The sequence below is a fragment of the Ursus maritimus genome, unplaced genomic scaffold (assembly GCF_017311325.1).
Source record: "Ursus maritimus isolate PB19 unplaced genomic scaffold, ASM1731132v1 scaffold_17, whole genome shotgun sequence".
In the NCBI taxonomy this organism is placed as follows: domain Eukaryota; kingdom Metazoa; phylum Chordata; class Mammalia; order Carnivora; family Ursidae; genus Ursus; species Ursus maritimus.
In genome coordinates, this window is record NW_024424119.1 from 38,885,755 (window position 1) to 38,909,364 (window position 23,610).

Consider the following 23,610-nt stretch of genomic DNA (forward strand, 5'->3'; position numbering starts at 1 on the left):
ATAAGATTTAGAATTTAGAGTTCAGAAAGTACAAAAGTACAAAAGGTTAGGCAGTGTCAGGTTTCTTTCTTATCCCTGCCCTTCAGGCATTCCTCAGTTCTCTTCCCTGGAGACAAATCACGTGTTTATTACATTCCTCCAGAGGTTTCTCACACTTTCTTCTCCCATTCTTTCACTGTGGTCTGATTTAACCCCTACTCTATTCGGAGGCAGAACTGATCAATAGAATTGACATCTTTGTAATTCTGAATCTTCCTGTCCAAAAGCATGGTACCTTTCTAACCATTCAAGTCTTTTGAGTTCCTGAGTAGTGCTTTAAAGCTAGAAAGTGTTGATGGGGCTGGCTCAGTTGGTGGGGCATCTGACTCTTGATCTAGGGGTCAGAAGTTCAAGCTCCACGTTGGGTGCAGAGATTACTTTTAAAAAAATAAAGCTTGAAAGTGTTCTTCATATAAATCTCACACATTTTTGTAGGCTTATATTCCCATGTGTTACCTTTTTGTAGCTGTTGTGAATGACAGATCCCTTCCTTGGTCTGATGTTATTAGACTTAGCTGCAGAGGACCAGTGTGGGCTGCCCTGAGAACCCCATATACTAGCAATGATTATTTCTTCTCATGTAATCATAAGCAATAAGGGTGGTAACCTCATGACTTCAAATTCACTGATTTCTCCAGGAAAGTAGCTAACTGTGCACCTAATATAGGCCAGCTGTTATGCTGGTGTTTTTGTTTTGTTTTTAAGATTTACTGATTTTTTTATTTTAGAGAGAGAGAGCGTGTATGCAGTGAGAGGAAAAAGGCAGAGGGAGAGAGAATCTGGAGCAGACTCCCCACTGAGCACAGAACCTGACGTGGGACTCGATCTTACAACCCTGAGATCATGACCTGAGCTGAAATCAAGAGTCAGATGCTTACCAGCTAAGCCACCCAGGTGCCCCTATGCTGATGTTTTAAATAAATGTATAACATGTATATAAAGCAGATGTTACTATCCTTACTTTACAGATCGAAAACACACACACACACACACAACTCCAAAGTCACAGAAGCAGTAAACTCTTGGACTCCAAACCATTATTTTGCACCATAACCCAGAAGGAGCTGTAGCAGGGAGTGAGGTGGTTGGCCATTGTTCACTATGAAATTTTCACTCTCTGTTCTGATCACATACCACTTAAATGTGTTTTATTAGGTAGTCAAGCTCATTACAATGACTATTTCTTAGATCATGAAGGTAGTATATACAGTTTTACTAAATAGTTAAAAAGGAGTTAATCATCCAAATGATTTCTAGATTCCATGTGTCATTTTTTTCATGCTTTCACTATTGTTTTTCCCAAATTATCTCCTTTCAGCATTCCCATAAATGCAGCTGGCATGTTTTCAAATCCTTCAGTGATGTATTCATGGTACTGGATTTTACCCTGTGTCAGAATGAAAAACAAATATAACAGATCAATTTCATAAACTAAATGATACATTTTTCTCATCACAGCAACAAATTTATCAGGTAGACTATGGGAAACCTGGAAATCTAAGACGGAGGCCCTGTCGTCTGTGAGCTTACAGTCAGTCTCGGGGTATGATCCACAAAGTACAGATGAAGTTTTGATCATAGGTGTTAGATCACAGTATAATAATAGGAGAAACGTCACAGGAAGTGATTAAGCAATTTCTAAGTAACTTATATAGAAAAGCTTATTAATGTAATGATCTCAGAAGAGATGGAAGAAGATGGAAAAAGGGGCCCCCTTCCAGGTTATTATCTGTTTTAATCCTTCCAGTAGCTTGTAGCATCATGACCTCTTTGACCCCAAAGCAGCAGAGCCTGTTCGGCAAATGCAAAGACCATGGCAGGCTAACAGTTTGTCCTTGCATCAAGCCCAGATTCTCTCAATATATGCTGAACATTCACTAAGGAGTGTGGGAGGGAAGGGTTCATTTAGTGAGGGCTTTCCATTTTTCTTTCTACTGCAAGGCAGTCTACTAAGTGGAACTAATTTACATTTTCAAGGTTTTTTTAAAGGGGTCTTATGTGGAGACTGGAGTTACCTGATACCACTTAAACTTTCCTAATGTATTCCAGTGATGGCTTAGCACCCAGTATGGATTCATGGAGGGACTATTTGCCTGGGGGTCACTCAACTAGTTAATATGTATGGGAGCTGGGATTTGAACCTTGACTAGAAAGCCCCAGCTCTTTCCTGTTCTTAAAGAGGCAAAGAGCCTGGAAAGGGGTTAAAAACTGTAACCCAAAGCTTAAAAGTTCGAAGATGAATACTAATATAAAAGTGTTGTTAATATGGTCATTTAAGGTACAGAATACAGGGTATAGAGAAATTCTTTGTACTTCGTGATTTTTCTGTAAATCGAAAACTAAAAGAAAAGTATTTTTCAGAAGGGGAGGAGATGAGAAAAAAAACAAGTAGACGAGAGAGAAATTAGGCCAATTCATTAGTTACTGAAAACAAAACTGTCACTAGGTCCACTCTGTAAGGAGGAGGCATTTGGGACCCCAACACAGTGGCTTCTTGTCGACGGCTGGGATTGTGGGAGGGCTAGATCAGATTTCACCAACAGGGACAAAGAGGCTCCACAGTGGGGATTAAAAATCATTCAGCTCTTCTCAGCTTCCGGGAAAGAGCCCAGCTCAGCACTCCAAGAGTTGCACTGGGAAAAACACCAAGCTCGGTGGCTGCCAGAGGAGCAATCAATTTCTTTGAATTGGGAAGTGATGATAAAGCGAGGAGTTTAGAAGTGTGATACCACTTTCCCCTCTAAAACGAAAATGATGCCCCTTGGTTATGTGTGGTGTAAGGTGGGAGAGCATCACAGCACAGGACAAGGGGATGGGCTTCCTCCTGTGGATCTAAGGCCGTGGCTCTAAGAAGACACCCACCTGGGGCCCGAAAGAGCCACAGCTCGAACATATGCCCCTCCAGCACGTACTCAGCAGTATTCGTCTAGTGTTTACATTGACTCAGACACTGTTCTAGATGCTGAGGGTACCTCAGAAAACAATGCACAAATGTTTCTGCCTTCATGGAAGTTACGTTCTCACAGGAGGGAGACGGGCAATAAATACAAGTGAATTATACCATGCATTATGTTGAAAGATGATAACTGCTCTCGGTAAAAGTAAGATAAGGAGGATCAAGAATGAAGGGATTGCAGGGGCACCTGGGTGACTCAGTCAGTTAAGCCTCTGACTCTTGGTTTCCACTCAGGTCGTGATGTTGGGGTTGCGATCTCAGGGTCGTGGGATTGAGCGCCTCAATGGGCTCTGAGCTTGTCCATCTCCCTCCCCTTCCACTGCCTCCCCCGTACCCCTGAGGGCACATGCACTCACGTGCACGCACGCCTGCGCTCTCTCTCAAAATAAATAAATAAAATCTTTGAAAAAAGGAGAATGAAGGGCGACAGCAATTTGAAATAGGGCCATTTTAAAAGTTGCCTTATTCAGAAGGTAGCTTTTAACAAAGTCCTAAGGGGAATGAGCGAATTAAGGAAGCAGTTACAGAGGGACAGAGGGAAGTGGGGAGGGATTGGGCAGAGCAAGCAAGGGGTGAGCACTAAGAAATGAAATTAGAGAGGTAATGGAGGTCAGATCACGTACAGCCTTGTAGGTTTTATTGTACATGAAATGGGGAGTTTTGCAGGGATTTGAGCCGAAGAATGACATGGTTTGATTTTTGCTTTAAAAGATCACTCTGGCAGCTGTGTTGGGAATTGTCTGTTGGGGCACAAGGTCGGGAGGTCAGAGAGAGGCTCCTGCAACATCCAGGCTAGACCAGATGGCGGCCTGGCCCAGGGTGGTAGCAGCCGAGGTGGGAGAGCTGGTCAGATTCTGTGGGTATTTTAAAGGTTGAGCCACCAGAATTTCCTGACAGATGAGATGTGGGTAGGAAAGAAAGAATCAAAGATGATTTCAAGGTTTTTGGACTGAGCAATTAGGAGGATGGAATTGCCGTAACTGAGATGGTGAGGTCTGTCTATGGAACGGGTTTGGCAGGAAAGATCAAGACATATTTAGTTTTTTGACGTGTTGAGTCAAAGATGTGTATTACACATGCAAGTGCAGCTGCTGAGCAGCTGAGAGCCCCGGGGAGAGATCCCGGCTGGAGACAGACGTTTAGAAGCTGTCAGCATATGCAGGATATTTAAAGCCAAGAGCCCGGCTGAGCTAAGTAAGGGATAGGCAGACTGTGGGTAGAGAAGAAAAGAAGCCCAGTGAGCCCAGTCCTGTCCCTTGGGACACTCGATTATTAATTTGGAGAGCAGAAAAGAAGCTGGAGAGGAGGAGATCCTCTGAGGAAGACAAATCTGCAAGGAAAGCCAAGAGCCACGGGAAGAAAGTGTACCGAGAGCGTGATCGCCTCTGTCAAATACTCGCCACAGCCGGGTGGCGTGAAGAACTGACCCCTGCAGTTCACAGCACGAGGACATCGTCAACCTTGACAAAGGCCATTTGGGTAGAAAGGCAAGAGTGTAAAAGCCTGATATGTGGGTTTAAGAAAGGACGGATAGAGAGGAACTGCAGACAGTGAGTGTGAACACTCTCTGGGATTTTGTTCTAAAAGGGGGAGCAGTGAGATGGACCTATATTTACAGTGGAGGTGAAACCTATAGTGTGGAAAGGGAATGGAAGCTCGTGTGCAGCTGGGATGGTGGCTCTGGAGCCCATTACCTCTATGACCCATTTCAGCAAGTCCTTCAGAGCCTTCTGGCGGACCTCTCCTTGCCAGCGGGTGACGATGAACCCTTCCATGCGGAGCTGCTGGTAGATAATATTCTCTGGGGATGGGCCTGTGAACAGGAGGACACGTTTAGGCGACAAGGTCCAGGGAGGTGGCCATGGTGAAAACACAAGCAGTACAAGTCACGTCACTGTTCTAGATGTCTCCACTTGTTTCTGATCCATGGGGCTGTCCACAAATCAAAGTGGCCTCTGTGGTTGGCAGAATCACCCCAAAGATGGCTGTATCTTAACTCCCAGAAACTGTGAATGCCTCTCCTTATGTGGCAAAAGGGACTTTGCAGGTATGATCAAGTTAAGAGCCTTTAGCTGAAGAGATTATTGTGTATAATTCAGGTGGGCCCAATATAATCACAAGGGTCCTTGTAAGGGAGGCAGAAAAGTCAGAAGCAGGAAAAAATGTGTGATGATGGAAGCACAGACCAGAGTAAAAGAGAGAGAGAGAGACACTGGAAGACTTTGTGCTGCTGGCTTTGTGGATGGAGGAAGGGACCTCGAGCCAGGGGACAGCAAGCAGCCTCTAGAAGCTGGAAAAGGCAAGGAAACAGCCTCTCCTCTTGAGCCTTCAGAAAGAATTCAGCCCTGCTGACCCAGTGTAGACTTTTGATCTCTGGAATTATTAGACAATAAACCTGTGTTGTTGTAAGCCACTAAACTTGGGATAATTTGTCACAGCAGCAATAGGACTGACACACTCAGAGCCCGTTCACAGGCCAGGCAGCAGGGAATGTTCAGTTTCACATGCCGGAAGCAAGGCCCACCAGAACCATCCCAAACAGTTCTACAGAACAGGAAGAGGTCCTGAAGATAACCTGTGAAAATGTTTCTGTGCTACTCAGGCACGAATACCCTGATGTTCCCGATACTTCGCATGTTCTTTTTTTACGCCTTACTGCAGTCATTCTATGGCATAGCCCTATCTCCTGTTCTCTTATCAAAGCAGGTATAAAAAAGCTAGTGTCTACCTCTGGCCCAAGAGCCAAGAGAGAAGAGATCAAGAGGTTCCACCACTCTAGCTGCCCCTGGCTTCGCCATTTTGGAATACCAAGAGTCAGCCCCGTGGTCGCACAACTGCGTGTGTATGAGAATCACACAAAGGGCTTGTGGAAAGAGGTCGCTGGCCCCTCTCCCAATTTCTGACTTTGGATATGGACTGGGTCCCAAGAATCTGTATTTCTAACAAGTTCTCAGGAGATGGTGATGCTGCTGGTCCTGGGCCGACACTTTGAGAACGACCAGCCTAGAAAAAGCCCTAGGCTACTCTGTGGCCTATCAAGAAGGTAGTTCTCTTCTGTGTGAGAGAGAAAAGGTTGTGTTGGTTACCTGGCTTATTTTCCCAAGGATCCTAAGGGACCAGAAACTGAGGGAAAGACCCCCAAGCATAGTGTTCCAGGAAGTCAGGTGAAAATGCCTGGGAAGAAGAGCCAAGGTGACTGGCATCACTCAAGCTCTAAGTTCCCACTCACTACTTTGAAGAAAGTCACAGGAGCAGTCAGAAAAATAGGGCTTTGTCTGGAACCAAAAGAAACTGATGCAAGTATGAGTGAGACTTGAGGGTGACCCAGGAGAGTGGCATGTCCAAATGCTAGACTGCTCTTGCAGAAAGAGTGCTTCTTCAGAAGATCCACACCAACCATATTTCTTTTCAGGTTAAGGATTGGAATCCTCATCTTCTCATCTTGGAAGAGGATGAAATACTATTTCTGGGCTTATCCACCCTGTTGGGTGGATAAGCCTTATTGGGAGCAGTAAGAATGCGCATCCTTTTAGCACAGAGGATGGGAAGGAAAAATAAAACAAGATAAAGTCAAAGAGGGAGACAAACCATAAGAGACTCTTAACCATAGGAAACAAACTGAGGGGGGCTGGAGGGGAGGGGGTTGGGGGATGGGTAACTGGGTGATGGGCATTAAGGGGGGCACTTGATGGAATGAGCACTGGGTGTTATACACAACTGATGAATCTCTGAACTCTACCTCTGAAACTAATACTACACTATGTGTTAATTAATTGAATTTAAATTTTAAAAAAGTTGGGGCGCCTGGGTGGCTCAGTTGGTTAAGCGTCTGCCTTCAGCTCAGGTCATGATCTCAGGCTCCTGGGATTGAGCCTCAGTGGGGAGTCTCCTTCTCCTTCTCCCTCTGCCTCCCCACCCCATGCTCTGTCTCTGTCTCTGAAATAAATAAATAAAATCTTTTAAAAAATAAAATAAAATAAAATATAGTTAAAACCCATCAGAGAAAAAAAAAAGAGTGTGGCATTTTAATGTGGAATTAAAGCCGGGGAAATAATTAATTACCCCTGAGCTATCCTAACAATGAAATATGTCAGAATTTCTAGAGATCAGAAGCAAGGCAGAATCTCATCCAGAATGGATGGACAAGGCCAGCTGATGTCTTAAAGACCTATCTAAGCAGCTGAACTTCCAAACTCTAATTGCTAAAAAGACTAGATCAAGTTACTGGACCCAAAATATTTGGCTGTACCTAACTGGACTATGGTCAAGAAAATGCATCCTGGAGCTTTGCTCAATGGGCAGGCAGAAGATTTCCCATGATTCTAGCTTAGCATCAGTTAGGAAAATATAAGGGGAAAAAGTCCCTAACAATACGACTGCCAAGTGCACCTGGAGTCTTCTTAGAGAAGATAATGCTTTGATTTTTCACAGCCAAGAGGGAATCTACAAGCTGACCTTTCTCGGCCCCTTCCACTCTCGCTCACTTGTCTTAATGCAGTTGTGGGGTTGTTAACTAGCAGAGCTGTACGGTTTCATTCCCATGAGTGAAGCCTAGCCCAGAATGAATGCCCAATTTATTTATGGTTATCATCCCAGATCCCGATGACACTCTCCAAGACTCCTTTTTGCTCTTTTTTTCTCCTTTTTTTGGACCACAGATAAATCTGTCATCTCACCAACAGCACAGAATTGTAGTAGAGGGGCGTCTGGGTGGCTTAGTCGGTTGAGTGACTGACTCTTGGTTTCCACTCAGGTCTTGATCTCAGGGTCGTGGGATTGAGCCCTGTGTTAGACTCTGCACTTAGCTCGGAGTCTGCCTGAGATTCTCTCCCTTGGCCTTTTACCCTCCCCCCCACTGGCTCCCTCCCTCTCTCTCTATAAAATAAAATAAAATAATTTTTAAAAGAAAAAAGAATTGTTGTAGTAGAGAAGGACTCTGTATGAGGAAGGAGTTTAGAAGACTCATCTTTGAATCTCTTGCTAATAGGATTTAAAGAGCCTCTGGTCCTCTTGCCATTCATCTCCCCATCCATAAAATAAGAGGCCTGTACAATGTCTCTCAGAGAAGTAGGACTTAAGGAATATAGTTCTCTAGTTGATACTGCTTTTAGACCTCTGTGGTATGAAGAGGGAAGGGGGCGGTCTCCGCACTGGAGAGTGGAGAAGTGGGGGAGAGAGGCACAGGAGAAACAAAACAAGAACAATCCCGGAACCGAGGGGGAATGCACACTCCTTTCCCTTTCCATGGAAAAGGGTGTCAGTTTTGGGGAGCCAGTGTGTCCTGCTGCTCTAGGAAGCACTGCCCACTACTGTCAGAAGGAAATGGTGGCCCGTTGTTCCCTTCACGTCAAGTCATCCTCTCCCCAACACCATACCTCCAGCAACATCTCAAATATCCTAAAGAACCCTCATATTGCACCAGCCAGACCAATGTAGTCTGTTTCTAAATCAAATCATGGCTGCCTTTTTACAACTTTGCCCAAAACAATAGATAAAAAAACTAAAACTTTTAAAAATTATCAACGTTCTTCTATATTTTCAGATTCTGTTATTTCTCTGTATCAAAACGTAATGTAAAGGTATTTAGTACAAATATATGAAATTACGTATTTTTTCATTTAATAAACACTATTTCATCAAGAATATCAGGAAGTCTTTTTAACATTTTGATAGTCACTGGCCTATACCATATCTGTCCATCTTCTCCTTGTCCAGTCTTTCTACATCTGTGACCATGTGCATGAGCTCATTACCTGGGGGAAGCGGGCGAGTACTGTTATATGTAGAGATGGCTCCACATATAGCAATTCTTCCAAATTTCTTCATCTGGGGGATAACAATGTTTGAAAACTCTCCACCTACCTAAACAGGAAGAAAAAAAAAACCATTTTAAATAATCTAAACACTAGAAGACTCAGGAGAATCAGTAAGTCACAACCATCACTTCACAAAATTTACTCTAGAAGTAAAAAAACCCTGATTGATTTAGCACAGCAGTGCAGAAAACTGCAGTTGGAAAAAGATAGGAGAGGCTGGGCATTTCTATTTGTAGGAACATACCATATATAACTTATACCTTTTATTATATTTTGGAGTTCTCTGATCAGTTCAATAATCTCATTGCTTCTATCTAAGAGTATGGAAAAAAATACTCAAAAGCCACATCAAGAACAAAGTTGGAGGACTCACATTTTCCAATTTCAAAACTTACTACAAAGCTGTATCCATCAAGACAGTGTGGGAACAGAAATATAGATCAACAGAACTAACTTGAGAGTCCAGAAATAAACCCTTATTTCATGGTTCATTGATTTCAACAAGAGTGCCAAAACAACACATTAGGAGGAAAAATAGTCTTTTCAACAAATGGTGTAGAATAACTGGATATGGAAAAGAATGAAATCGGACCCCTTCTTATGCAATACACAAAAATTAACATAAAATGTATCATGGGTCTAAATGTAAGGGCTAAAACCATAAAACTCTTAGAAGAAAACATAGGAGCAAATTTTTGTGACCTTAGATAAGGCAAGGCCTTCTTAGACATGACACCAAACGCCCAAGTAACAAAAGGAGAAATACACCGGCCTTCATTAAAATTTAAAACTTTGGTGCTTCAAAGGACACCATGAAGAAAGTGAAAGAAAAGCAAAAAGGAAAGTGAAAGACAACTCACAGAACAGGAGAAAAGAATCGCAAACCATAGAGTCAATCCTCCTTATTAGTGTATTCCGTATTTGAGAATGGGACTACTTGCTAACGTTTATTTATAACCCCCAATGCAACACTCACAGAGCTTGCCGGCTCATTTGGAGACATGCCTAGAGCCGCAAAAGAGAGACACAAAGTTCCCAGCTAAGGTCAACAAAGGCCAAGGCTCTGTCCTTTTTTCAGCTCTCCCAGAGATTACTGGGGCGGGGCGGGGGGTGGGGGAGCGGAGGGCAATAGGGGGCAGTACAGAGTAGTTCAAAAAGCTTCAGCTCTAAGGCTGGTTGGATGGGGTGTGAATCCCAAATCTGGAAGAATGAGTTTGTGGGGCACTCTCAGGCAAGCTTCTTACCACTTCTGAGCCTCCTTTTCCTCTTTTAAAAAATAAAAAAAGTAGAAGCTTTTAGGATAGAGCCGTTTTTAGGATTTAAGATTGTAATTAAGCTGAAACATGTACATGTATGTACGTACTTCCTCTAGAAGCAATGGTTTAGGGTTTGTGGTGCTTGATGGAACATAATACCAGGAATATTGAGAATTGACTATATCTGATAAGGGACTTATCAGAACTTTTATGAAGAACTCTTAAAACTCAACAAACAACCCAATTGAAAAATGGGCAAAAGATTTGAATGGACATATCTCCAAAGATATACAAATGGCCAATAAGCACATGAAAAGATGCCCGATATCATTAGCAATTAGGGAAATGCAAATCAAAACCACAGTGAAATACTACTCAAACCCACGAGGATAGCCATAATAAAAATGATAGATAGTGTTGGTGAGGATGTAGGGAAATTAGAACCCTCATACATTGCTGGTCCGAATGTAAAATAGTGCAGCCATTTTGCAAAATTGCTTGTCCATTCCTCAAAATGTTAAATATGGAGTTACCACATGACCCAACAATTCCACGTATAGGTATATACCCAAGAAAAATGAAAACGTATGTCCACACAAAACTTGATCATGAATGTTCATAGCAACATTATGCATAATAGCCAAAAAGTGAAAATTACTCAGAAGCTCATCAATTGATGGATGGATAAATAAAATGTGGTGTATCCATACAATGGAATATTACTTGGCCATGAAAAGGAATGAAGCACTGAGACACATTACAACATGGGTGAACCTTGAAAACATGCTAATGTATAATGCAAGAAGGCAGTCACAAAAGGCCACTTTTGGGGGGAAATGGGGAGTGACTATAATGAGTACAGCATTTCTTTTTGGGATAATGAAATGTTCTAAAATTGATTGTGGTGATGGTTGTATAAGTCTGCGAATATACTAAAAACCACTAGATTCAACACTTTAAAATGGGTGAATTATATCTCAATAAACCTGTTTTTTTAAGGCATATATACTTTACATATTTTGGGTGGAAACTCTAGAAGCATACTCTCTGTATAGTACTTTGTTAGTAAAGAAGATAGTAAGTCCAATTTGTACTCACATTATCAAAGTAACAATCATAACCATCAGGAGAGGCTTTTTTCAAAGTTTCTTCCAAAGACTCTACTGTTTTGTAGTTAAAGGCAACATCATATCCAAGCTTTTTAAGGTAGGCAACCTTTTCATCAGACCCTGCTGCTCCAACAACTTTGCAGCCCTAAATGGGAAGAAAAAAATGGAAACCATGTATAAGCCGAAAGCATGGACCAACCCCCCCTCCTAGTCTAGCATGGTCAGGTTCCCCAATAACACCCTAAGTGCTGAGCCACATATATGAAGACACCATAATGGGTCAATGGGCCCAGAGGTGAAATTAGTCCCTGCATCAGCCTACAACCCAACTTGTAACTTCAGCTTGCCTCTGACCAACCCATAGATTCCGGTCTATGGTTATGTGGTTTGCAGCTTATTTTAACTTGCTAGCTTGACAACCTTTTTATGTGACTGTCTTATTTCTTTAATTTTGGGCTTCTCTTACAGTGACTCGCATGCTATCTTTTGGCACAGTGGTCCTTTAGACTATAATTTGGGCTCAGCTCTGGGACTCTCAGCCCTCTTGTCAGCCCTCCTGGTGACTGCCCCCTTAGCCTTTGATTTGGGCTAAAGCATTGGACTAGATCCTGTCTAATCACAGAGGAACTGGAGAGCATCCTGAAAAACACTTTCAGGATGAGACTAGAGACTGAATTGGTACACAGAGAGTAACTCTTCAGAAATCTCTTATATTCTGAATGTATCTTCAACTTCTAAACAAGACCCACTGAACTAAACTCCGTGAGACTGGGGCAGGTCTGCTCTGTTCACTGTTGTATTCTCAGTGCACACTGTGGGTACTGAGTAAATATTTGGTACTGGAAGAAGACACTTACCTTGAGCTTAGCTATCTGCCCCACCACAGAGCCCACTGCTCCTGCTGCTGCATTAACCATCACTGTTTCTCCACCCTTCACACCACAGATGTCAAGTAGGCCAAAGTAGGCTGTTAGCCTGAGGGAAGAAAATTAAAGATATGTGGATAGATTTGTTGCTTTCCCCTATAATTCATTCAGATACATCCTGAAGGCCTTCTCAACAGCCCAGTGCCATGGGTCCAAGTAAAAGACAAAAAATATAGAAAATGAATATTACTAGCCACTAATGGTCCACCTCCTCCTTCTTCGCTCTTAAATAGGAATAAAGATGATGGAAACTAGAGAAGAAATGGAGAGCTGGTTGGAAAGGGGCTGCACCTAGGCCAAGTCTCAGCATAAGAAGATAAACTCTAGGGATCCTAGAAGAGACAGCTCGTGTCTCAGTCCCATGTATGTCCTATGGAGAGGTTGAGCTTCATGAGGAAAGCCTCCACGTCATCATGGTGCCACAGCCTCAGAACAGATATAATGGTATGTGGTGTCTAGGTATAAGAGGTTCTCAGAGAAACACCTGGAGTTTTCCATGGCTCCTAAGTGGGATGGAAGAACTGAAATTTCCCCATCTCATTCCAAATGAGATGTCGAAGTTAGCTTGCAAGGAAAGAACTACGAGGTCTACAAAGATACAGCTCAGACAGTATTGGACAAGTACTGGGTGAAGAAGCCACCAGCTTGGATGGCCAGCTTGGAAGGCGATGTGGCTGAGGACTCAGCGGGAAAAGGAGACCAGCATAAGATTAAGACAGAGCAAGTTCTAGAAGCTGTTGTCTCCCCTCTATTGACACAGAATCTGCGTTAGCGATTGGACCTTTGCATTAACCGTAGGGAGAGGAAAAAAGGAAATCCTGAGTTTTAAACCTGAACAATGTGAAAAATCACTGAATTTAACTGAGGCTCTGTTTTTCTAACCAAGCCAAGATGCAGGCTTGAGACAGAAATGATGTACAGTGCTTTTCTAAGTTATGTTTTTGCACCCCTGAGTCTGAGCCAATGAAATCTATATCCACTATGGTGATGGCTAAGCTGCTTGCAAAATTTCAGACAGATTCATGTAAAGTTATTTCTCTATGAAACAGAAACTCTACGTCTGCCTCTGAGTATATCTGGGGATCCATTAGGGTTGGACATCAAAGGTGAGGCAGCGAAAGGCACCGAAAACTACAATTTTTCTGAGGACCCAAAAGCTAATATTCCCAAAGTGTTTTTTGAAAGTTGGATGGAGAACCACCTGCTCCAGAATCACCTGGAGTTTTATGAAAAATTTACATTCCCAGAAATTCAATTGACCCTTCTTCTCCAGGCCATAAAAGGAAACTTGAGGTCCCAAGTACAGTTGAGACAGGAGTCTTCCTGAGGGATAAGGCCAAGGAACTCCTAAGTAGTTCAAGTCTGTGTCAAGCTGAGTGATTGTACAACCATACTTATGATTCATCTCAGTTTAAATAATCTCAGATCCCTTCATACCTCGGGAAATTCAGATGTGCATGGGGAAAGGTGGGGAATGAGAGACACTATAGAAAAGGCAAGGCAGACTGAATTCTTTTCCCCCTTTTAAATTCTGAATGGAGGCAGAGATGAGTGAGGAGTGAAGCCAAGATGCTTCCAGGGACTGAAGGAGCTGGTTCCGTTGTGTTACATTTGCCAGCTGCTAGGAAGGGATCGTGCCCCATGCTGCTCCTCACTGCCACTCTCTGGACCGGAGGGTCGGACCAGAGGGTCTCTGGCCTCAATTTCCCTCTTTCCTTCAGTCCAAGACTAACTCTAGCCCATCTTCTTCCCTTCTTAGTCCTACCATCTACTCGAACCGGCCCCTGAGCCTAGACTGTCTCAAGTCTCTTCTTGTTGACCAAACTACTGTGGAAAACCAGAATGTCAGGTATTTAAACAAATGAAATATACCCATGAAACTCACCCTGTCATGCCAACTGTTCCCAGAGCCAAAGACACTGGGATCGTGTCTGGCCACTCTGCGGGTAGCTTTTCCAGATCTTTCCCATCAGAAATAGAGTGCGTCGTCCAGCCTGAAAAAGCCACTACTATAGTTCCTGCTGGGAAGGCTGAGTTTTTGCTTTCCACAACTCTGAAAGACAAAGCACATTAAGACATGGGAAACCTCTTTCAAGGGAATTGGGGTGCTACATGGTTAGTTTCCTAAAAGGGCACTGAAGTTAATAATCCATGATTAAATACCCGACATCTCTCCATCGGAATTCCTAGGCGTTGGTTCTCCTCCTCCTTGAGAGCAAATGTGGACCACTAGAGAGGAACTCTCTGAACTGGTTCCACATCCGTCCCTGTCCTCACCCACTTCTCTCTAAGCAAGAGGCATGCATCCTCTGGCTCAAGGTGCCCTGGATACCAGTCTCTTCTGTTCTTCAGAGGCCACCATCCATCCCTAGCCCCTCGTCTCTCCTGAATCTTTAGCAATGTCCTCTCCAGTGCAGCCTGTCTTCCACTCCTCCTCCTTCACTAAGGTCACAACTTCTGATTGCAAAATCCAGTGGACACTCTTCATTCATTATCTGATTTTACCGTTCTACCATATTAAACAGTCTGGGCTACCCACACTCCTCCTCACTGGTTTCCATAATACTGAATTCACTGGGATTTTGGCCTCTCCTTCTAAGCTGCTTCTTTTCAGTCTCATTTGCTGATTCTCTTTCTCCCACCTTCTCCCACCATTATCATTTTTTACTGTCTTCCCCCTGCTCATTAAGTTATATAACACATTTATTTTAGAAAATTTGATATACTAAATAAAAATATCAGCTCTAATCCCACAATACAAATATAACTGCTAATATTTTGAGGTGTGTTATGGCAATCTTAATGATATATTTAAAAATGTATATTAGAAGAAGGCAAACTGGTGCAGCCACTGTGGACAACAGTATGGAGATTCCTCAAAAAATTAAAAATAGAACTACCATATGATCCAGTAATTCCACTACTGGGTATTTACCCAAAGAATATGAAAACACTAATTCAAAAAGATATATGCACCTCTATGTTTTCCCCGAATTTAAAAAGATACATGCACCCTGATGTTTACCTGCATTACTTACAATAGCCAAACTATGGAAGCAACCCAAGTGTCCACTTATAGATGAATGGATAAAGAAGATGTGGTACATATACACAATGGAATATTACTCAGCTATCAAAAAGAATGAAATCTTGCCACCTGCAACAATGGTAATGGTTCTAGAGGGCATAATGCTAAGTGAAATAAGCCAGTCAGAGAAAGACAAATACCATACGATCTTACTCATATGTGGAATTTTTTAAAAAGATTTTTATTTATTTATTAGAGAGTGTGTGTGCAAGAGAGAGCAAGAGCAGGGGCAGAGGGAGGAGAAGCAGACTCCCTGCTGAGCAGAGAGCCCAATGTGGGGCTTGATCCCAGGACCCTAAGATCATAACCTGAGCTGAAGGCAGACGCTTAACTGACTGAGCCACGTAGGGACCCTCATATGTAGACTTTAAGAAACAAAACAAACAAACAAAGAAAAAAAGAGACAAACAGGGGAGAGTAGAGTTAAGATGGCGGAGGAGTAGGAGACACCGTTTTCAGCCGGTCAAATGAAGTGAAGAAACTGGTGGTTGACAGAAGGAAGGTGGGCCCTGGGGGGATGGGTGAAATAGGTGGTGGGGACTAAGAGTACACTTACTATTGTTTTTAAAGGTTTTATTTATTTATTTGACAGAGACAGACAGAGAGCACAAGCAGGGGGAGCTGCAGGCAGAAGGAGAGAGAAAAGCAGGCTCCCCACTGAGCAAGGAGTCAGATGCAGGGCTTGATCCTAGGACCCTGGGATCATGACCTGAGCCGAAGGCAAAACTTAACTGACTGAGCCACCCAGGTGCCCCAAGAGTACACTTATTGTAATGAGCATTGAATAATGTATAAATTTTTGAATCACTATCTTGTACACCTGAAACTAGTAACACTGAATGTTAATTACACTGGAATTAAACAAACAAATGCATTTTTAAAAATGTATATGATATGTATTTACATAATTGAAATCACTTTATGTTTTGCAACCCAGTTTTTCTGTCTCAACATTATACTAGTATATATGACTTATACTTTTTCCCATGTTAGTAAGAATCCTTTAAAAACAAATAAATTTAGGGGTGCCTGCATGGCTCAGTTTGTGAAGGATCTGACTCTTGATTTCAGCTCAGGCCATGATCTCATGGTTGTGAGATCAAGCCCCGCATTTGGCTCCGTGCTGGGCGCAGAGCCTGCTTAATATTCTCTCAAGCAGACTCCACGCTGAGGGCTGAGCCAGATGTGGGCTCGATCGCATGATCCTCAGATCACAACTTGAGCCAAAACTGAGAGTCAGACGCTCCACCAACTGGGCCACCCAGGTGCCCCACATAAAAACTTTGAACTACGATTGGACATGGGAGAAAAATAAAGATAAACAAAGACCCAAATACTTGCAACACTAATATTCCTAACATATAAGAAGATCTTACAAATCACTATAAAAGATGAAAAGACCTGAAGGAACAAAGGAAAGGGCATGAACATAATCCACAGAAGAAAACTGATAATTAATTTACCAAAAAAATGTCAACATTGCTAATAATGAAAGAAATGGAAGTTAAATGGACATATCAACGTGAATTCATCTCAGATTGCCAAGATGATAAGCAATGGGCATATAGGTATGAGAAAACAAGTTCTTTAATATGCTATTGGTGGGAGTGGATATTCATACTATCTTTTTGAAGAGCAATTTGACATCAAAACGTCAAATTAAAAATTTGCATCTCTCGGGTTGGTGATTCTGGACGAAATAAGTGTACGGCATGGGGAAGCAAAAGAAAGAAAGTATGTGACCACGAAGTGAATGCTTAGTCTCCGAGATCAGAGGCTTAAAGGAAAGGATAGATTAAAACCTAAAAAGAAAAAAAAAAGAAAGATCCCAGTGCACTCAAGGAAGGAAGTCCCCCAACATCCTTCCTGCTTATTCTTCCAATATAACACACAACTGGGCCCACCTTAGCACATCTTGGTTGATACCAACTTTATCAACTTTTCCATTAAAGCCAAACTTGACTTAGTACAGTCAATAATGGACTGTCTGTATGCCAAGGGTATCCGTTGTATAACTGACTGTGTAATGGCTGAGACTGAGAAGCTGGGGCAAAAGTATCGAGTGGCTCTAAGGATTGCCAAGGATCCAAGATTTGAACGATTACCGTGGACATACAAAGGAACCTATGCAGATGACTGCTTAGTACAGAGAGTAACTCAGCACAAGTGTTACATTGTGGCTATAGTTGAACCGGGACCTTAAAGGAAAGATCTGGAAGATCAACATTGAGCAGATGCCAGATGATCATGGAGCCCTTCGGTTCTAATTCTTAAAAGATAGAGTTCCTCTGCCTTCCTTTACCAACTTTTTCTGTTGCCAGTTCATATTAGCAATATGCTATAGCATGAATTATTCTTCTTACCCATTTGCTGTTATGAGCAGAGTATGGTTAAGCACACTCACTTTTTCATGTTGTTTTGAAATCGATATTTTGTATCATTTTAAATATTTTTGCATTTTTTTATAAATCAGATGATTGCTCATATTTTAAAAAAGATGATTGCTCATATCAGGCACCTGAGTGGCACAGTTGGTTAAGCATCAAATCATGATCTCAGGGTGCTGAGATCGAACCCCGCGTTGGGCTCTGTGCTCAGCGCAGGGTCTGCTTAAGACTCTCCCTCTCTCTCTGCCCCTTCCCAACCCTGTGATCTCTCTCACTCTCTCTAAAGTAAATAAATAAATCTTTAAAAATAAATAAATAAATAAATAAATAAATGAATAAATAAATAAATAAAATAAGCATCTCCTTTGACCTAGAATTTATACTTCTGGGAATTTATTGTGAAGCAATATTCATCCAAGTAGGCAAAGAATACACAGACATGCACATAAAGAGGCATACATGTTCCTTGCAGAACTATTTGTGATAGAAAAAATTGGAAACAGTTGCTACCAGCTGTAGATTAGTTACATGGCAGATAACAATGGGATAAATTGGCAGCCATTAAAGGGTGCCTGGGTGGCTCGGTCAGTTGAGCATCTGACTTCAGCTCAGGTTGTGATTCTAGAGTCCGGGGATTGAGCCCTCTGTCAGGCTCCCTGCTCAGTGGGGAGTCTGCTTCTCTCTCTGTGCCTCCCTGCTCCACTTGTGTTCTCTCTGTCTCTCTCAAATAAATACATAAAATCTTTGGGAGAAAAAAAAAAGATTGATTTTTAAAAATTTGCTATTAAAAGGTAGGTAGTATATTTTCATATTATCCACAAATGGTATCCACAATATATTAAGTGAGAAAAAGCAATTTGTTGAAGGGCATATAATCCCATTATTTAAGAAAAATTATAAATATTAGTTTGTGTACTAAACAATTTTTGAAATAATAATACATTAACAACAGTCACCTCTAAGGTTCAGATGGTGAGGGGACTTTCAGTTTCCAAGATATACATTTTTGATTTATTTGAATTTTTGCAATAATCATAAACTGGACAATTACAATTACAATTTTTTAAGTAATTAAAAGTTGCAACTACGGTAATTTCACAGGTTTCCCTCCCTCCCAATTAGTCAGGAAAGATTTCCCAAGTTGCTTCCAAGATCAGTGAGTGAACCACATGGACTAAAGAAATTATAGGGGTGATAGAGGCAGATCCAGAAGGAGGTAAAGGAAAGACATATTTTTCAAGCACTGAGACACACAGAAATACCTGGCCACTTGCTGCCCCATCATCGTATCACCCTCCTTCAATCTTCTGGCTGCCACTCTGAAAAAAAAAAAATCCATTCTTAATACATAAGGACTTTTGGTGAGGGGCACCTGGGTGGCTCAGTGGGCTGTGTGTCTGACTCTTGATTTTGGCTGGGTCATCAAACCCCGCCTCTAGTTGGAATTGGTTGGTATTGTAGGAGAATTGGTTGGAAAAGGCTTACAAATTGGAATTATTATCACAGAATCATACTAGCCACACAAAAAGGGATGCTAGTTAACATCTGGAAACATTTTTTTACCTTATATTTGAATCTCTATTGATCAGCTCTGAAAACAATGATATTAAAGAATGATGACTACATTATTTACCAATAAGCAAAAATTACTGAGAGGTTAGTGCCCCATAAAGGCTTTTATTCCCTCTCTTCCCTGAATTGTTTACTGAGTACACATATTTGATTAAATTAAAAGAATACAGGTAAATGGAAGGCAAGAAAAGCTTATTTTCGTCTTACCATCTTCCTCTACCCAAATTGGTTGTCAGTAGTGAAATGACAAATTGGATTTGGGCTTCTTTAGTCTTTTAATTTTTCGGGAGCAGTGAGAGGCAAATTGTACACATTAAGATAGGAAATGGTGGTCAAATAAAGGGGCCGGGGGAATCCCTCATCAAACTTCTCAAACCTTTGCTAGCAAAGATGAGCATCCGTGAATCTCACCGCTGATATTATACTCGGACAATGGGGGGGTGACAATCAGTTGGATATTTTAAAAGATGGACTATTTCAAAACGGGGTTCGAAGCACAACACTTGACTTCTTAGGAGGAAAATCATACCTCATATAAGGATCCACGGTAAGGAACAAGGCTTCCAGCAGGACCTCTATAAAATAAAGCATTCCATAGGCAATTAGAAACTCAATGCTTGATGCCTTCCTTGACTTTGGCATGCTAAATAAACACTCGAAATAAACATTGTAAATAAGATCATCTTTCTGCTTCACGGTTGCCCTTCTGTGCTTGCTACTGAAGAGACAAGAGGGGTCCAGCCCAGATTATCATCATCCTCACCATCACCGTCATCATCATGTTATTCACTCAGCACTCACTCCGTGCTTTACATGGATTATTTCACATGATATTCCCAACTATTATTGTTCCCGTTTTATCTAGGATTAGATTAAGGAACTTGTTCAGGAACACATTTGTAATCACTATGTTACAGCGCTCACGTAAGGTTTCACTGACAGCCCCCATTAGTATTAAATATATTTTGCTGGAGTGACCCTCATGCACACATTCTCTGGAATCCTGAATCTCAGTCCTGGCTATCTATCCAACTTAGATGGGACTGAACTTGGCTATGCTATTTGATTGCATGCCCCTTTCTCAAAGCCTGCCTACCTACCTGTAAACACCCCTTAATTGTCTGCTCTACAAAGCTAATCTCTAAACATGGTATAGACTGTGCTGCTGTTTCTCTCCCCTAGATTCTTTAGGGGTTTGCCTTGTCCTTCCACTTCCCCCAATGATGGGAGACTCCTCAGTGAAGGATGTGAGTTTTTCCCTCCTATCTTCACACAGGATAATCTGAGTTCTGCACATGGCTGCTAGGCCCCGCTTACCCCACTTGCTTACCCCATCATCAGTCTTGCCAGGACAGAGAGAAAATCCTCCCCAGGGTGTGGTCAAAGTCACAAACAATGTACCATTTCAGTTATGAAAGAAATCAGAGGGCTCCTCCCACATGACATCAAGGCTTCAAACAGAAAACCTTGAAAAAGTCTCTGTGGCGGATTGCGAAATTGTCACGAATACCTCCCATTGCTGTGTGGGGCGTCCTCACCACTCCTCCCAGCAAGAAGTCTATGTGTCACTCCTTGAATCCGGACTTGCTTTGCAAATTAGCAAACATGATACAAGTAGAGGCTTGAAAAGTACTTGCCAACACCCAGTGCTCTAGATCAGTGAAGATCAGTGAGCGAAGACAGAGAGCTCACAGCCTGCTAGGAATGAGCCTGCTAGGAAGGCCACCCAGAGGACTGAGGCACGCACCTCTGCTGAGAGCTTGCTAACCACCAAATGAGTGAGGTCCATCCTAGATTAAACGGTTAGCCCAGATGAAACCTACAGAGTTACCACCAATGTAACCCAGCCCAAACTGCCAACCCACAGAACTGTGAGCCGATAAATGACTGTTGTTCGATGTCACTAAATGTCGCCGTAGTTTATTAAGCAGCAAAAGCTAACGGATACAGACTTTTCCAACTCAAACCTTATGACTTACCTCCATTTTTTAAGGATGGGAGTTCAACAGTCTTTAACTCAAAGTTACTATGAGTAGGGCTGCCTTCAAAGTGCTTCTTCAGGGTCCAGCTCTTAGTGTGAACCATCCTGAAGTTCCTGGAACACAGTAAACACATAGTCAACTGCCATGACGTGACTGGATTATTAGGACTTCCTCACCCCTGCACTGAAGCCAGGCAGCAGGGTCTATCACCATCTACTTCTCTTCGTGGTCATTTAACGCCAACCACATTTATTAGGTATTTACTACATTTCTATTCCTGTGCTAAGCACTTCATATGCATTATCTCATTTTCTTCTCATGAATTTTAATATAGGTATTATTATCATTGCCAGGGTACAGTACAGGCCTCCTCAGAAATCTCCAAGACAAGGAAAAATGCTAAAACGGACACAGAAATTCTTCGCAGCCCCCGCTGGGGTTTCGCTAGGGCACTGGACAGCTACGTGGTGTTCGAATACTCTGTTCCTCGCGTCACACACAGCGAATCCTGAGAAAGAGCATCAAACACAAAGAACCGAGGAGAAGTCCCCGCACACATTTCAGACAGCTACAACAGCTTTCTCAGGCAGGCTCAGCCTCCTGAATGCCACGGCGTGGCGCTGCTGCTCCGCTCAGTGCCGAGTCTACTTTGGCACCAAACTGGAAATCCAGGGTTTAAACTTGCCTCCACAGGAAACTAAGAGAGGTGATTCAGGCGGCCCTGAGCTTTGGGATCAGGACGCTTTGCTTGGACGGATCTCCCCCGCATCACGCGGGAGCCGCTCCTTCCCCACATGTGTACCTCCAGCGGACAGGACTGCAGTCGCTGGCGATTTCAACGGTCCCACGGCAGTGTAAGCAGAAAAGAGTCAGGGGCCCCCGGAAAGGAAAACTGAGACATAGCTTTCCGGCCACAGGAGAAGTCATTTTAGGCCGTAGGCTATCCTTGCGATCTATGCCCTACTGACTCTACTTGCCCGAGCACGCTTCCTGCAGAACTTCCTCTACGATGTGTTAGAATTACAAAAGAATGCAAAACCTCAGTAGTCTAGAATTTTATGGGAACGAGGGGAATGCAAAACCTAGTTGTTTTTACCTGGCCAGAAAAGAGCCCAACCGGATCAGAGACAATAAACCAATGGTAAAACTCCCAGCGCTGTTTCAAAAGCAAAGACCGATCTCAGGCACATCCTTCGGCTTTCTGAGCACTCAACCTCCGGGCGAACTGGAGTCAGAGAGTTGATGATGCCGACTCTCTACGGCCCTCAAGACTTCTGTCAGCTAGGACTTGGGCTCTGTCACCTTTGCCCCAAGTCAATACTGAACTCTCTTTTGCCCAACCCCCTCATGAATATGCATATACCCTAAGCTTAAAACTTCCCCAATTTTGTTTTTCGGGGTGACACTACTTTGGGAAATATCCCTGGTGTTCTTTACTCTTGCAAGTAAAACCCTTCCTTTTACTATGCGTTGGCTTGGTTGTGTCTTTTAACTGGACACCCACTGAGAGGCAACCCCAGCTGGGGTTAACAGCGGTGCCCTGGAAACTTTTCCATTGCAAATAGAGCGTTCCCGGCGTCGGGTCCGCAGCCCTGTTCTATTTGTCTCTTCCCAAAAAGGCAGCCAAGAGCAAATTCTGACCTCGCTGCAAGTCCAGACGTTTCCCCCTCCCCGCCCCCGCCTCCCAGTCCCAAAGGACATGGCCTCAGAGGCGGCCGAAGTTCAGGAGAATCGCACCACCAGGGGAAGATGTCCGGGTGCAGTGCCCGCAGGCACACTCGCCTCTGGCTTCCACCGCTTCTCCCTGCACACACCGGTGCCCACTAACCGAATTCCGACCCCTATCTTTCTTCTCCTTCCACACTGGTCCCAGTTTTGCAGTCCGAGCTAAGGCAGCTATGCAATGCACCCGAATGCAGACAGACCATGCCCTTCCTTCCAGCATGTCTCCGAACTCTCCAAGAACAAGCAGGGACCCATAGACATTGATCGGGACATCTGGCTTTCACTTTCCTCGTAGTGCAAGACTCAGAAGTTATTAAGCAAGAGGAGAGGGAGAGCAACGTGCAAATGTTCCACAATAGGGAATTCTAGGAACTTAGCAGGAGAAAAAGAGTGGGGCGGAGATGTTTACTTACCGGAGTCCGTAGGTCCCACTATGTACACGGAGAATGTGGTTGGGGTTGTGCGGCAGAGCCCCCACCGCCTGGATTTAAGGCCCTCCAGGAGAGGGTGGGGCTTCCCCCAGGGGCGGAGCTGCTCCTTTAAGAGTGAGTGTGTGTGTGTGTCTGCGCTTCCAATAGTAAAGGCCTCCATTGGAGCCCTACCCAGGTGGAACTGTACCTGCACGAGCTTCCTAACTGGAAACTGGGTGCAAAGATGGTGTGTGGGAGAACCAACCGCAACCTTCCCTGCTTAGGCAGGAAGGAGACAAATGCAGGGTCCCTGAGCAGAGCCCGAAGTTTTCCACTTTTTATTT

General features: G+C 43.1%; 1 protein-coding gene and 1 pseudogene across 2 annotated transcripts; one reads left to right on the forward strand and one right to left on the reverse strand.

Moving 5' to 3' along the window:
- Positions 1-1,170: 1,170 nt before the first annotated feature.
- On the reverse strand, positions 1,171-23,399 carry PTGR1 (prostaglandin reductase 1). Of its 2 annotated transcripts, none has more exons than XM_008707943.2 (10): positions 23,270-23,399; positions 21,129-21,244; positions 19,679-19,724; positions 18,840-18,896; positions 13,988-14,155; positions 12,034-12,151; positions 11,166-11,321; positions 8,749-8,857; positions 4,690-4,808; positions 1,171-1,426 (listed from the first exon to the last, which is right to left on the reverse strand). In XM_008707943.2, the coding sequence occupies exons 2-10, from the start codon at positions 21,232-21,234 to the stop codon at positions 1,316-1,318; spliced, it is 990 nt and encodes a 329-aa protein (XP_008706165.1). In that variant the 5' UTR covers positions 21,235-21,244; positions 23,270-23,399; the 3' UTR covers positions 1,171-1,315. The 2 variants fall into 2 exon arrangements, with proteins under 2 accessions (XP_008706165.1, XP_008706166.1); XM_008707944.2 differs by lacking the exon at positions 23,270-23,399 and adding an exon at positions 22,228-22,399.
- On the forward strand, positions 16,495-17,457 carry LOC103678610 (annotated as a pseudogene).
- Positions 23,400-23,610: the final 211 nt, after the last annotated feature.